Source organism: Thalassophryne amazonica, chromosome 4 (assembly GCF_902500255.1).
Source record: "Thalassophryne amazonica chromosome 4, fThaAma1.1, whole genome shotgun sequence".
NCBI lineage: Eukaryota > Metazoa > Chordata > Actinopteri > Batrachoidiformes > Batrachoididae > Thalassophryne > Thalassophryne amazonica.
This window is the reverse complement of record NC_047106.1, coordinates 94,923,630-94,936,799: the sequence shown is the minus strand read 5'-3', so window position 1 is coordinate 94,936,799 and position 13,170 is coordinate 94,923,630. Positions and strand designations below refer to the sequence as shown.

Here is a 13,170-nt window from a genome sequence, read left to right as displayed (position 1 = left end):
TGAAAAACTATAGACTGATATCAAACCTATCATTCTCCTCTAAAAACTTTGAAAAAGTAGTTTCACAGTAGTTTGTGGACCATCTTAGTGAGAATAACCACTATGAGCCACTAAAGTCTCTGCTTGTCCGTCTGGCTCCTTCAACTGTTTACATATTGATGCCATGTGTGTGAGTAATTCTTCTGTTGCAAGTGTCATGAGTCACAACAAGCTGGCGATGAGGATGTTTGAATGACTACTGACCCACCGCTGTGTTGTAAGACGAGGACTGCGAAGCTGATGGAGAAGCAGGAAATGGTAGGGTTCATCGGACAGATTGAAGCCTTTGATGAAGCCACGGAACAATGGTCGATGTATGTCGAGAGGTTTGAGCATTTTATTACCGTAAATGACATTCCAGGGGTGAGGTTATTGGACTGAAGACATATGCTTTGTTGCGCAGTTTATTAACATCAGACAAACCAGGAAATGCACCATCTGAAATTTTAACAAAAACGTTAAGTGACTATTTCCTCCCAAAACCCATTATAATTGTTGAAATATTTCAGTTTCATGAACGGAACCAGGAAGAGGGAGAGTGTCGCGCAGTATGTGGCTATGTTGAAAAAACTGTCTGAACATTGTGATTTTGGCACGTACCTGCAAGGCGCCTTGTGCGATAGACTTGTGTGTGGTTTGTTTAATGAGGATATCCAGAGAAAGTTATTAACTGACAAAGCATTAATGTTCCAGTGGGCTGTGGACACAGCTTTGGCAATGGAGGCTATTGCAAAGGAATCCCAGCAGTTAAAACTGGGAACTTGCATGCTGTTGCCATCTCTTCACTAGCAGGGGGAGGCAAATGCTTCAGATGTGGCAGTTCAAATCACCATGAAAGAGACTGCTTTTACAGAAATCAACTGTGCCATAATTGTTAGAGAACAGGCCACATAGCTCGTTTTTGGAAAAAGAAAAAAAAAAAAGATTGGAAGCATACAAGAGACATATCAAACCAGGGGAAAATCAAGGAAGCTACCTAGGAGGAAAGCAGGAAAAATTCATATGATGGAGGTTGATGCTTTTGATTGTGAAAACAGTTTTTCTTTAAATCGGACTCTGACTCAGGATTGAGACTCCATGCAATGTCTGCTGTTGAAGGGAAGAAGGCAGCTGGATCGATGATTATGGTGAAACCTGTGATTGAAAGACGAGTGATTAATATGGAAATAGATACTGGTGTGGCGGTATCAGTAATTTCAAGCGACATGTCAACCCAGTCTCACAGAGTTTGCACAGTTTTTGGCAGCTAACAGCATTAAACATGCCTGTTCAACTCCCTTTCATCCAGGGACAAATGGCCTACAGTAGCTGAATGTTTTGTACAGACTTTTAAGAATTCCCTGATATCATCAAAAAGGATGAAAACAGTTCAAAAGAGACTTGACACTTTCTTGTTGCAGTCCAGGAACATACCGCATGCAACAACTCAGGAGACTCCTGCAATGCTGTTCCTGCACCGGAAGCTGCAAACTCGGCTGGACCTCCTGAAACCCAGTGTCGCAGCCATGGTGGAGAAGGCACAAGCTGCCCAGTGCATGCAGCGAGCTAAGCATGCGAAGGAGAGGACCTTCATTGTTGGTGACCCAGTCCTTGTCCGGGATTACCGGAGAGGGGAGGAAAAGTGGACAGCAGGTATGGTGACATCAAAAACTGGTCCTGTGTCATATGAGGATAATGCTGGACCGACTCAGATATGGAATCGGCATGGAGACCAGATGATCGCATATCATCCTGCCTGCTAATGAATCAAGACCAACACTGGACATGGGCAGTGTGCCTGTTTCAACGGAGAGAGAGGAAGTGCACGCAACATCTAATCCCGTCAGAGAGTGTCTGCTGGCATCAACAGGTTAACTCGACAACACACTGAAGCAGATGACAACATCTGCACTGTCCCTGCAACAGGAGGCACAAAGATATCCCAGTAGGATTCAGAAACCACCTATGTGTTCAGTTAGCGAGTGTGGTCTCAACCACAGGCCAGAATAACCCCTGTCCCACCCCAGGTTTGGGGGCAGTCTACCCCACTTTCCTGAGTCAGTTTTATGTATTTTAGAGTGTTGATTTCAACTATTCTTACCATTTTAGTATTTTAGATGTGCTTATTGGATGTTGGATAGTTTTAATTTTGTGTCTTTTTATCATTAGTTTTGGTATTTTTAGCTATTTATGGGTGTGATTAAAACTGGTTATTTTTAATGTAGGGCTCATTTTGTTGGCTTGGCCATCAGATGGACTTTGCACTATCATGTAACTGCTTGTAACTTTGTAACTGTTAGAATGGCCTAAGCAGTGGGTCAGCCCTCTGAGTTTGGTCTGCTTAAGGTTTCTTCCCCAGAGGGAGTTTTTCTTTACCAATGCGTAACCTTGCCAGCTTCCCTGAGCTGGCAAGGTTAGACCTTACCCATTTCAACCATCTTGGGGCACTTTTGTTGTGATTTGGTGCTATATAATTGAATTGAATTGAGGACCAGTTTGACAACCACTGATCTAACTTTACCCAACAGCACATTGACAACAGTGGTCAGGACAAATCCTCTCAGGTGTTGTTTGAGTATTAGAAGAACCTTGAAGCAGACCAGATTCAGAGGGGTGACCATCTGTGTTGTGATGGCCATACTAACAGTAATGATATAAATAAAAAACAAAGCACAACAAGGAACTGTCACACATACGAAGACAGAGATGATGCAACAAATTTCTTATAAAATCCAGTGGTTGTATCAAATTAGCCAAACAATGTAAGCATCTCCTTGGTCTTTTCCAACTGCTGGGGTCATTAATACTGTGTCACCAACACACACTGGATCATGCACAGAGAAGTGCACCATATGGCCTAAACATCATAGCTGACATTGTTTCACTGCAACAGTGATAATCCTAATCTGAGTCTCCCTAAGTATCTATTTGTTTGAAACAAAGTCATTTCAGTGGAACCCAAATAAAATCTGAAAAGACATAGTATCAAAGACTTGTTCATCACCTTTAGTCACTAGTTAGCATCCAAGTCTCACAACCACACAGTAAGACAGGAAACACCAGGACCCTAAAGACTTGGACCTTAGTTCTCCTGCAAAAGTATCAACATTGCCTCTGTCCAGCCATCTCATGGCTCCATAAGATCTACCAAAGGCATATCTTGGCCTCAAAAGCCAACAAGCCAGAAACATGAACATGCTGAGATAAGTGAATCCTTCTACAAGTTTGAGACTTCCAGTGCACATAAATACATGTTTGATGGCCAAAACCAGGATGTCATTGAAAACCTGGATCTTAGTCTTGATCCAGGACAATCACTAACCCAGACAATCAGACCCCTCATTTAGCTTCCCACATGCAAGTGCAAGATCAGTGATATTTTCCTTGCTGACAAAGTTACCACATTCTCCATAAAAATCAACCCAACACCGAGTCCATGTACACATGAAAATTCTGAAGTTTTGTAAAAAAAAAAATACAGTTGACGTTGGAATGTGTACTGTTAACTATGCTGTTATACATAAGCTAAGAAGTAAATCATGGATATATTTGTAGTAGGTCCCTTTGCCTGCTCCCTTGTTTTCTCCTGGGGTCACCACTGTAGATTCAAGGTGGATCTTCAAGTTGATTTGACACAAGTGTTATGCTGGATGTCCTTCCTTAGCCAACTCCATTTTTTTATGGAGAAATGTGGCAGGGGTGGGGTCTGAACCAGGAGCCTACAACACTGACACCAAGCACACAAACCACTTGGCCACCACCCATGCTCATGGGTATATTTGTACTGATGAGAAACTGCACCATTTGAGAGGTTAGTGAAGGTGAGATCAGCTATCACTTAGTGTTTTTTTATGATTATATCCACACTCACACTTGTAATCTCTTAACACCCACCTGTAAGAACAGCATACTCAGTTTCAGTTTGACTGTCTCGTATAATCATGGCCCAAGAATATCTGTCCCTCTTCACAGGTGTATTTTCCACACGTAGGTTGACCACAGACTGGTACTTGATGTGCAGGGTGGAGATAGTAGTCGTTGTGCGATCAAGCTGGAAGTTAACCTGTTCTTGCATGAGCCATGCAGGGGAGGCTTTAATCTCAGCCTCAATGTCTGTGTAAATCCCATCTTCTGAATCCTCAAGCTTCATCTGACTATATCTAAAAGTCATCTCAGGAACCCTGGTCAGCATTAAGCCTCTCTTGAGCTTCATCGGAGAGTCACTGTAAGTGGCCACAATCTGCCACAGATGATGGACATGTTCATAGTCAACGTTACAAACCAGATATGTAGTTATGGCCGCTGTAAGCAGAGTGATATTATTGCTCCCTTCTTCCAATATCAATGTCATGTTTTCAAAAGTAGAAGGCCTCTGGACAGTACAGGCTAGGTTGGCATGTTTATGAAAGTGATCAGTGAGGTTCATCTGTATCGAACCTAATGGGGCAACAAAGTCCTGAGAGGAAACTGGAGTGAAGTCCCCCTCATCCAGGCTTATGTTTTTCTGCTTCAGTTCAGGATGGATCCAGGGCTTGGTGCATATAAAGGCACTGCGTGGGAGGAGGGAGACAGGCTTGTTGTGGTAAGGGGCAGGACTCTGACAAACAGGACACACGTGTCCTCTTGGATCTGTCTTGTCTCGCTTGCATTTCAGCACACCTAGAAACATTAATGTCAAGAAAAGCAGTGTTTAGATGATTTGCATGTAAGAGAAGACCATTTGTCTTCTGAATTATGGGTCAGTAAGACTAAAATGGATCAAAAATAACTGCACACATTGAAAAATCTTTGCCAGGATATAGTTGATACTAAAGACTGAAATGGAAAAAAAACGTTTACTTTCCTAGAAAACATATCAGCTCAAACCCAGTGTACACCCTGAGGATTTAACAGTCTTTGTGGTATGCTCCTGGTAAGTTTGTAAAGGTTTAGGAGGTTCAAACCATCAAGTACACAAGGAGTCTCAGGCAGACATTTTATGTCTACATTTTGTCAAAGGGATTTACCCACAGTTCATAGCACTGTGACATTAAATATAGGGGTACCTGGGGAAGTAAGTGTAAAAAAGGTGAATATCCACTACATTTGGAAAATAAAATAATAATGAAAAAATGCCTGGCATATTGGGTGCACAGGCTTGGCTCAGTTTGTTCATCAATCAGTAATTTTAGGTTTTGCTTATTGATGCTGTTTCTACAATAAAGGGGGTAAATTAATTATTTTTATTCCACTTTGTAAGGCAAAAGCCTGGAATATGGTCACACCAGGCAGTCTGACTCTCAAATGCATTGGACATGAAGAAAGTAAAATAAAGTCCAACTGCTAAGAGTTGCGTATTTTAAGATTCCATCCCTTTTGATTATATTTTTAATATAAACATACCATTTCAGTTAATGTGAGGTTTATATGGCACGTTCAGCACAACTGAAACACTATTTAGGCCATCCAATAGACTGGTGGTCTTGTCCAGGATGTACCCCACCTCTTGCTCAGTGACTGCTGGGATAGGCTTCATCTCCCCTGTGACACTTAAGTAGTACAAGTGGGTATAGAAAATTAATGAATGAATGAATATTTATTATAAAAAAAAACCCAATTTGTTTTAAATTCATGGAAACATTGAACTGGTAAATATGCCTCACATGTTAGTTTATGTTAAAATGGAATGGACTGAAACCTTACTTAAAAGATGTGCACAGTACTACCATTAGAAGCTTTGGTGGTGTTTAAACTCAAAATCAGCTTCTTAGTAGCTGAGAGCGTATGGGAGGCAAAATTGAAAGTTATCGGTTATCCTGTAGCTTCTATAAATTTTTAGACAGTTGATCGGTTTAGCGTTAAGAAAGATAACTTTTCAGTTAGCTGATTACCAGTTACTGAAGCTAACTTTTTGGTTAGCTGTGCCCACCACTGCTTATTAGGTAACACAATTTAAGTCTGAGGATCCAAGGGTCAGAGGTTAGAGAGGACATTGGGACTGGGCCTTTGACTTCGAAGCTCTTATTTATTTATCTATCTATCCTTTATTTACGCAGGCAGTCCCTTGAGACTCAACGCCTCATTTGTAAGAGAGGCCTGTGTCACATAACACATAACAGTCTCAAAGTGCTGTTCTCACCTGTGTTCCTCTGTGCCCACGCTGGAAACCATTTCATGTGGCAATTGCATATCCAGGGGTTGCCGTGGAGGAAGACATTTTCTAAGTGGGTGCAGCCTGAGAAAATATCTGCAGGCAGGCGGGTCAGGAGGTTGTCTGACAGGTGGATGTTTCTCACTGAGGAAACCTTGAACACCTGGCTGTGTCTCAGAGTGATGAATGTGTCTGGGTGGAGCTGCTGCAGGTGGTTACCCTCCAGATGGACTAACTGTAGGTTGGTGAGGCCATAAAATGCTTCTGGATTGATGAAATCAATATGGTTATGGTCAATGTACAGTCTCAGCAGACTGTCCAATCCTTTGAATGTCTCTTTGTTGATTTTCTTGACTTTATTGTAGGACATCTTCAGAACCTGAAAGAATGTGACCTTTAGATGCTGTACTGTATTTAGAAACACGCATATACCAACACATGGGCAAAATTTGAAAAGTTCAGATATGGGTGTTTAAGAATAAATAGGATTTTACAGCAACAACCCTGTATACTTCTATGATCACTGCCATCATCCTGGCCACCTTGTTTCCATGTTGGTTTTCCTTTTTCCCTCTCTATTCACTCCTTTTTGGAATCTCATTGTTGTGGCAAACACTGGCTCTGTTGGCACATCTCACTGCAATGGTTATTGTCACTGTTTTATTGTTGTTTTGTTGTCACCTATGTAATTCAATGAAAAGGGAAAGGGCAGCAACAAATCACTGGTGCAGTGGTAAACATTCTATATATTTTTCATGGTATGAGCTTGCTGTAACTGACACTGGAGTAATGAATATGTATTGTATATTATGCACCAGTCGGCTATAACATTGTGACCACTGATGGGTGAAGGGAATAACATTGCTTCTCTGGTTCCAATAGCACCTTTCTGTGGGTGGGATATATTAGGCAGCAAAATGTTTTTTCCTTGACGTTGATGTGTTGGATGCAGGAAAATGAAGATGCATAGAGATTTGTTTCAGTAAGCCAGCAAGTGGGATGTTTGCACTCTGTCGTGGTCAGTAGTTACCAAAAGTGGCTTAAGGATGGAAAACCGGTAAACAAGCAACAGGGTCATGAGTGGCATAGTCTCACCGATGTGTGTGGGGAGCAAAATCTGGCCTGTGATGTCTGATCAAGCAGCATGATTAGCTGCTTATGTCTTGGTGCCAGATACCACAGCACACCTTCAGAGGTCAAGTGGAGTCAATGCCTTGATGGGTCAGGGATGTTTTGGTGGAAAAGGGGGCCTACGGTGTATCCGGAAAGTATTCACAACGCTTCACCTTTTCCACATTTTGTTATGTTACAGCATCATTCCAGAATTTATGAAATTCATTTTTTCCTTGAAAATTCTACACACAATACCCCATAATGACAATGTGAAAATGAGAATGTGATTTCTTATTTTTTTTTGTTTGTTTGTTTTTTAATGAATTTGCAAAATTTTCCAAATGAAAAAAACTTTATTCAAATGTTGTTATTATAGAGTGTTGTGAGTAGAATTTTGAGGAAGGAAAAAAATTCTCCATTTTGGAATCAGGCTGTAACATAACATAATGCGGAAAAACTGAAGCGCTGTGAATACTTTTCGGATGCACCATATACAATATTAGCCAGGTCATCACATGGTCATGGCTGATTAGTGCATGCAGACACGGGGTAATCTAGTTTTATATTACATTTGTATTGGTCATATGACCTTTAACCCTGTAAGGTCAAAATCAAGGTTATAAATGTTTAACTCAAACATGCTAAACAAAGTAGAAAGAGTTGTGTGTTTCTTGAATGATAAAATGTCTCAATTTTGGACACACCTGATCAGTTAAGGCCACATAGAACCATATATTATGGTACCACTGAATCATAAACAATTAATTTGCATCACTTACTGACAAACATTTAAGACAGAGGTGTTGCACTCTGCACGTGCCACTTTTCCTTAATAACAAATTTAGCAGGGCCGAGCAGTTGGTGCTCTTGTGTCTTGTGCGGAAGGCTCCCGGTTCAACGCCACCCCTACCCATTCTCATTGTAATGTGGGGCTGGGTCAGGAAGGGCATCTGGTGTAAACCCTGTGCCAAATCACCATTCATATCCAAAGTGGATCATGTTGTTTCAACCCCCAGTGAAACAAGGAAGAAGTCCAACTGACTTACTATATGACACCTAAATAAATCCTTGTCACTTTATTGGTGAATTATCATCTTAGTAAGTCCATTCAGCTGTTCCCTTGTTTACACTTGGGGTCGCAACAGCAAATCTAGCATGGATCTGCATGTTGAATTGGCACCGGTATTATGCCAGATGCCCCTCCTGATACAACGCCACATTACATGGAGATATGTGAGAGGGGTGGTGTTTGAATGGAGAACCTTCTGCACTGAAACCAAGTACACTAACCACTTGGCCACCACCCCTGCCAGTGGATTACATATCATGTGATGTTCATTATTTGTCCCATAGTATGAGTAACATTAATATTTTTGTACTATTTATTGTGCATTTTGTCTCCCTGACGTTTCGCTGTATTGAATGTCTCCATTATTTTTTTGTAAAAATGCTTCCATGATACAAGGAAGCTAAATCCAGCAGGCACTGTGTTCATGGAGATATCTTTAGTGGCTGTTAAAGCGCTGGCAGATGAAGAATTGGACAAGTTCTTGTTATGATTTTTCACAGGATTTAAGAAAGTAGATTAGCAGTCTGCACAGCCTGCTATGCTCCTTAGCATTTCTTGCATAGCTCGTGAACATCTGTCCTGCTGTCCTCCACCTCCTGCTCCAAGGAGAAACACTTCTATAATTTAAAATAAAATACCAATTATATAAATAAAATGACAGATCTATTTAGGTGTCATATAAAACAAATAATGAATGTTTTTCATGCATGCAATGGGAAGAATATTTTCATTTGTTGAAAAATGCAATACCATTCAGCTTGGAACCTACCAGTCAATGAGTCTGGACCTTCACTGAATGGTCTGTTCCATCGTTCAACTAATGCAGATATTCTAATCATTGCAGACATAAACAGTCATTATTTGTGTGATGTTATCATGCCTACGAGGGCTGTCAATAAAGTATAGGTCCTTTTTATTTTTTTCAAAAACTATATGGATTTCATTCATATGTTTTTACGTCAGACATGCTTGAACCCTCGTGCGCATGCGTGAGTTTTTCCACGCCTGTCGGTGATGTCATTCGCCTGTGAGCACTCCTTGTGGGACGAGTCGTCCAGCCCCTCGTCGGAATTCCTTTGTCTGAGAAGTTGCTGAGAGACTGGCGCTTTGCGTCGGGACACAGCCGGCGTGGTGCGGCGGCACAGGAAAAACGCCTCCATGTTGATAACCATTTGTAAAATCCAGGCTGCTTTTGATGGCTTTCAGTGGAGTGAGTATATGAGAAATTGTTTAACAGCTGGACATGTTCCAACTTGTCCTTAAGGCTTCCAACAGAGGTGTTTTTCCTGTGGCGGAGCATTGCAGCGGCTGCGAGCCGACGCTGCAATCTGTCCGCACGTCTTTGATTAAAAAAATCTCCTTTAACAGTGGAATATCCGGATAAAATACTGAAACCGACTTCTTCTGAAACTTCTCTGTTCTCTCACGACGTCCTGGATCAATAGAGCCTGAAATGTGGAGGTTTTCAGCTTGAAACAGGCTGACGACGGCGCCTGGGACCGCTGCACAACGTCTCGCACCGTGGGAAGTCCTTAAAGCGACAGTATCACCTCAAAATCTCTCATCAGCCGTTAAAATTTTCACCGAAAACCAGCTTAATTTTTCGAACCGTGTCCACTTCGATGTGTCTCACAGGTTTAGAAAAAGTTTTGATCAAACAAAGCGCCAGTCTCTTAGCAACTTCTCAGACAAAGGAATTCCAACGAGGGGCTGGACGACTCCTCCCACAAGGAGTGCTCACAGGCGAATGATGTCACCGACAGGCGTGGAAAAACTCACGCATGCGCACGAGGGTTCAAGCATGTCTGACGTAAAAACATATGAATGAAATCCATATTGTTTTTTAAAAAAATAAAAAGGACCTATACTTTATTGACAGACCTCGTATATGTGGAGTGTTACTGGACAGTCTATCACATTAATATTTGATGAGGCTTTTCAGGCATCTGAAAATGGATTCCAACAACACAAATCAAGTCAGTCTTTGAGAGATTGTATCAACATAAGACCTTAACATAAACTCATGACCTTACCTGGACAGATTTGAGGTCTAGAAAGGCTCTGTCCTCAATGCTGTGGATAGTATTACTATGCAGCATCAGTACTTCCAAGTTCTGAAGTCCTGAAAACTCATTTTCTTTCAAGACAGTTATGCTGTTGTACCTGAAGGAAGAAAGAAAGAAAGTTTTGAAATGTTCAAATTTCAAACATTCGTTTAAAGAAAATTATTTTCTACACCATTTCACTATGATGCTGTATAAAGAAAAAAGTTGTACAATGCCCAGTCACAACCACAGAAATATAATTCATAGTTGGAGGCTTCCTTCACTCCTCTCCTTCTTGCACAGTCAGTTTTTGAGAACTGCTTACTCGAGCAAGATTTATCACACAGTACCATACTGTTTGTATTTGTTAATGAATGATCTAAATGAAGTCCAAGACATATTCATCCATCCATTTTCTCTATCCGCTTACTCCAATTAAGGGTCATAGTAGGACTGAAGCCTAGCCCAACTGTCATAGGGAGCAAGGCAGAGTACAACCTGTTGCCTGTATTTAAGTTGATAGTCAACACTGTGAAAACATCTTGTTTCATTTCTGCACCACTGTAGAAGTGTCTGGGTCAAGCCAGGTCAGGAAACCTGTTTTGCCACACCCACCACACTATAGAAACATGCTAAATGCTACAGCTTTGTTTGATTTTGTTTGTTTGTTTGTTTGTTTGTTTGTTTGTTTGTTTCTGGTTATTGGTAGTACAGCCAAAGCAGTTTGCCACCCCTGTGAGTCTGGTCTGCTTGAGGTTTCTTCCTACAATGAAACAAAAATGGCAGATGGCATTTTTCCTTACCACTGGTAAGGGGTGGGATTTGGGGAGCGATAGGGGTTGCTGTGATTTGGTACAATGTGAATAAATTGAATTGAATTAAATTACCAAACCATCTTGGGTCTTGGATGGCAACCACTCAGGCAGACAACCAATCCATCTCCACCTCTTGAAAGTAATCATCTGTCAGCTGCAGCTAGGCATCCCCTTGGACTTCTCGAGCCACTAGGTTCCTCACTGAGGCACCTGTTTGCTGGATCATGGAGCAATGAGCCATATGGCCAAAATGTCATCGCTGATGCTTCGTCACAATGTGATACTTTTCATTTTAGTGTCCCTGTGCAACCATTTGATGTATTGAGTCAAAGTTATAAAATTACTGTTCATTTATTTATAGAACTGAGTGTAATTATTAAATTTTTACACATTTTGTCTAGTTTTCACAGAACAGAACTTCTCCAGACTACTGCTCCATCATAACATCACTAGGTTCCATTTCAGCTCAGTGCCACAAGCCTGTTCCAGTACTTAATGGCCCAATAGAATTGTTTGTGTGGACACATAAATGGAAGTCATCTCACTTTTTACAACTTTTGGTATATTTTTGAGTGCATTACTTGCACCTGACACACTGAAGAAGAATATCTGGCCAGAGCTAATGGAACAAAACCTGTACTAATAAATCACTTTTGGGAATCTATGAAAAGTCGGTGGGAGACATGCTTACTCACACTTTGCACTTGCTTGGCTAGTAAACTGGAACATATCATTTTACTGTCCTAAAGATTGAAAATCATACTGCAGTCTACAAAATAAAATAAAAACAAGATGGAAAGCAGTCTGAGCAATCTGACCCGAGGTTAATTCTTTCCACAGCTGGCTGGATGTGGTCAGGTACGGTGTTCAGGTATCTGAAGGTGCAGTGTAGTTCAGCAGGAACAGAGCAGGCACAGGAGTTGGGGCAGCCGTCGGCTGTGGGCACCACTGAGGCCAACACAAACAAAGCCGTCAGAGCTCCAAAGACACACAGAGACATCGTGGGCTACAATCCTTCAGGACCATTAATGAAACCCTCCTGCAGAGAGGCACACAGGGAGGAAAAAAAAGGCATAGCTTGGTAGCATTATAGAAAAGTTGAATGTGACAGCCTGAAACACACTTTGCATCACCGTCACCTTGGCTTATCCCTAAAAAATTGTACTTATTTGCTATCAGTATGAACATTGTGGGGGAAAAAGATTACAAAAACTCAGTTAATGCTCACTTTCAGGAGTCCAGCAAAAAGAAAATAAGGCAAAATCCTATGCCCAGCCAAAAAAATTAAAAAGATATATGTCACAAAATGTGTGACCATCTAAGATGCGAAAACATACAGATAACTGTTTCACCCCAGAATATATTATGCACTGTTTAGAATTTCCATCCTTTCCAGTCAAAGAACTACAGAAGCAGAACTACTGCAATTAAAAATGTAAAAATCCTTTGTGAAGTTGAAGCTCCATCAGATATATTCCTTCGATGAGACGCGTCTGTGTGTGCGCACTCTGTGGCTCGGCTCTCGGTTTGGTCTCCTCCGCCCCCTGTAATGTAATCCTGCAGCAGCTGACACTCCAGTTCTCACAGTCTGCTGGAGAGACCTACTGTTAAAAGACAAGAAATGTAATTGCTCAGAAATTACCAATATATTTTTTTATATTTCTGTCACATGTTTTTGTGAATTATTCTGATCTATTGTAATGGTATTTTCTTTTACCCATTTTTATCACATGCCCATGTTGATCATGTGAAAAAAAAAAAGAAAAAAGAAAAAAAAAAAATATATATATATATATATATATTACAGTTCTGTTAAAATTATACAATTGTGTTTCACACACAGTTGGTTTAATCACAACTCCATCAGTGACTCAGTGTCTAACAGTGAGGAAGTAGATGTAGTATGACAACAGTCACTAAAGCTCAGGTCCTGCAGCAAAAATCTTAATCCCCTGTTGATTTTTAAATATGGCTTCAAAA

The 13,170-nt window shown here is 41.0% G+C and overlaps 1 protein-coding gene across 1 annotated transcript in view; it reads right to left on the bottom strand.

Moving 5' to 3' along the window:
* Nucleotides 1–12,360, bottom strand: part of igsf10 (immunoglobulin superfamily, member 10) — a 47,233-nt gene extending 34,873 nt beyond the window's left edge. Inside the window, exons 1-4 of the mRNA XM_034168807.1 lie at nucleotides 12,009–12,360; nucleotides 10,364–10,493; nucleotides 6,137–6,527; nucleotides 3,913–4,677 (exon numbers count right to left, since the gene is read on the bottom strand). Of these exons, the coding sequence (XP_034024698.1) occupies nucleotides 3,913–4,677; nucleotides 6,137–6,527; nucleotides 10,364–10,493; nucleotides 12,009–12,190 (1,468 nt within the window). The 5' untranslated portion in view covers nucleotides 12,191–12,360. The remainder of the gene's footprint in view (nucleotides 1–3,912; nucleotides 4,678–6,136; nucleotides 6,528–10,363; nucleotides 10,494–12,008) is intronic.
* Between the last annotated feature and the right edge of the window lie 810 nt (nucleotides 12,361–13,170).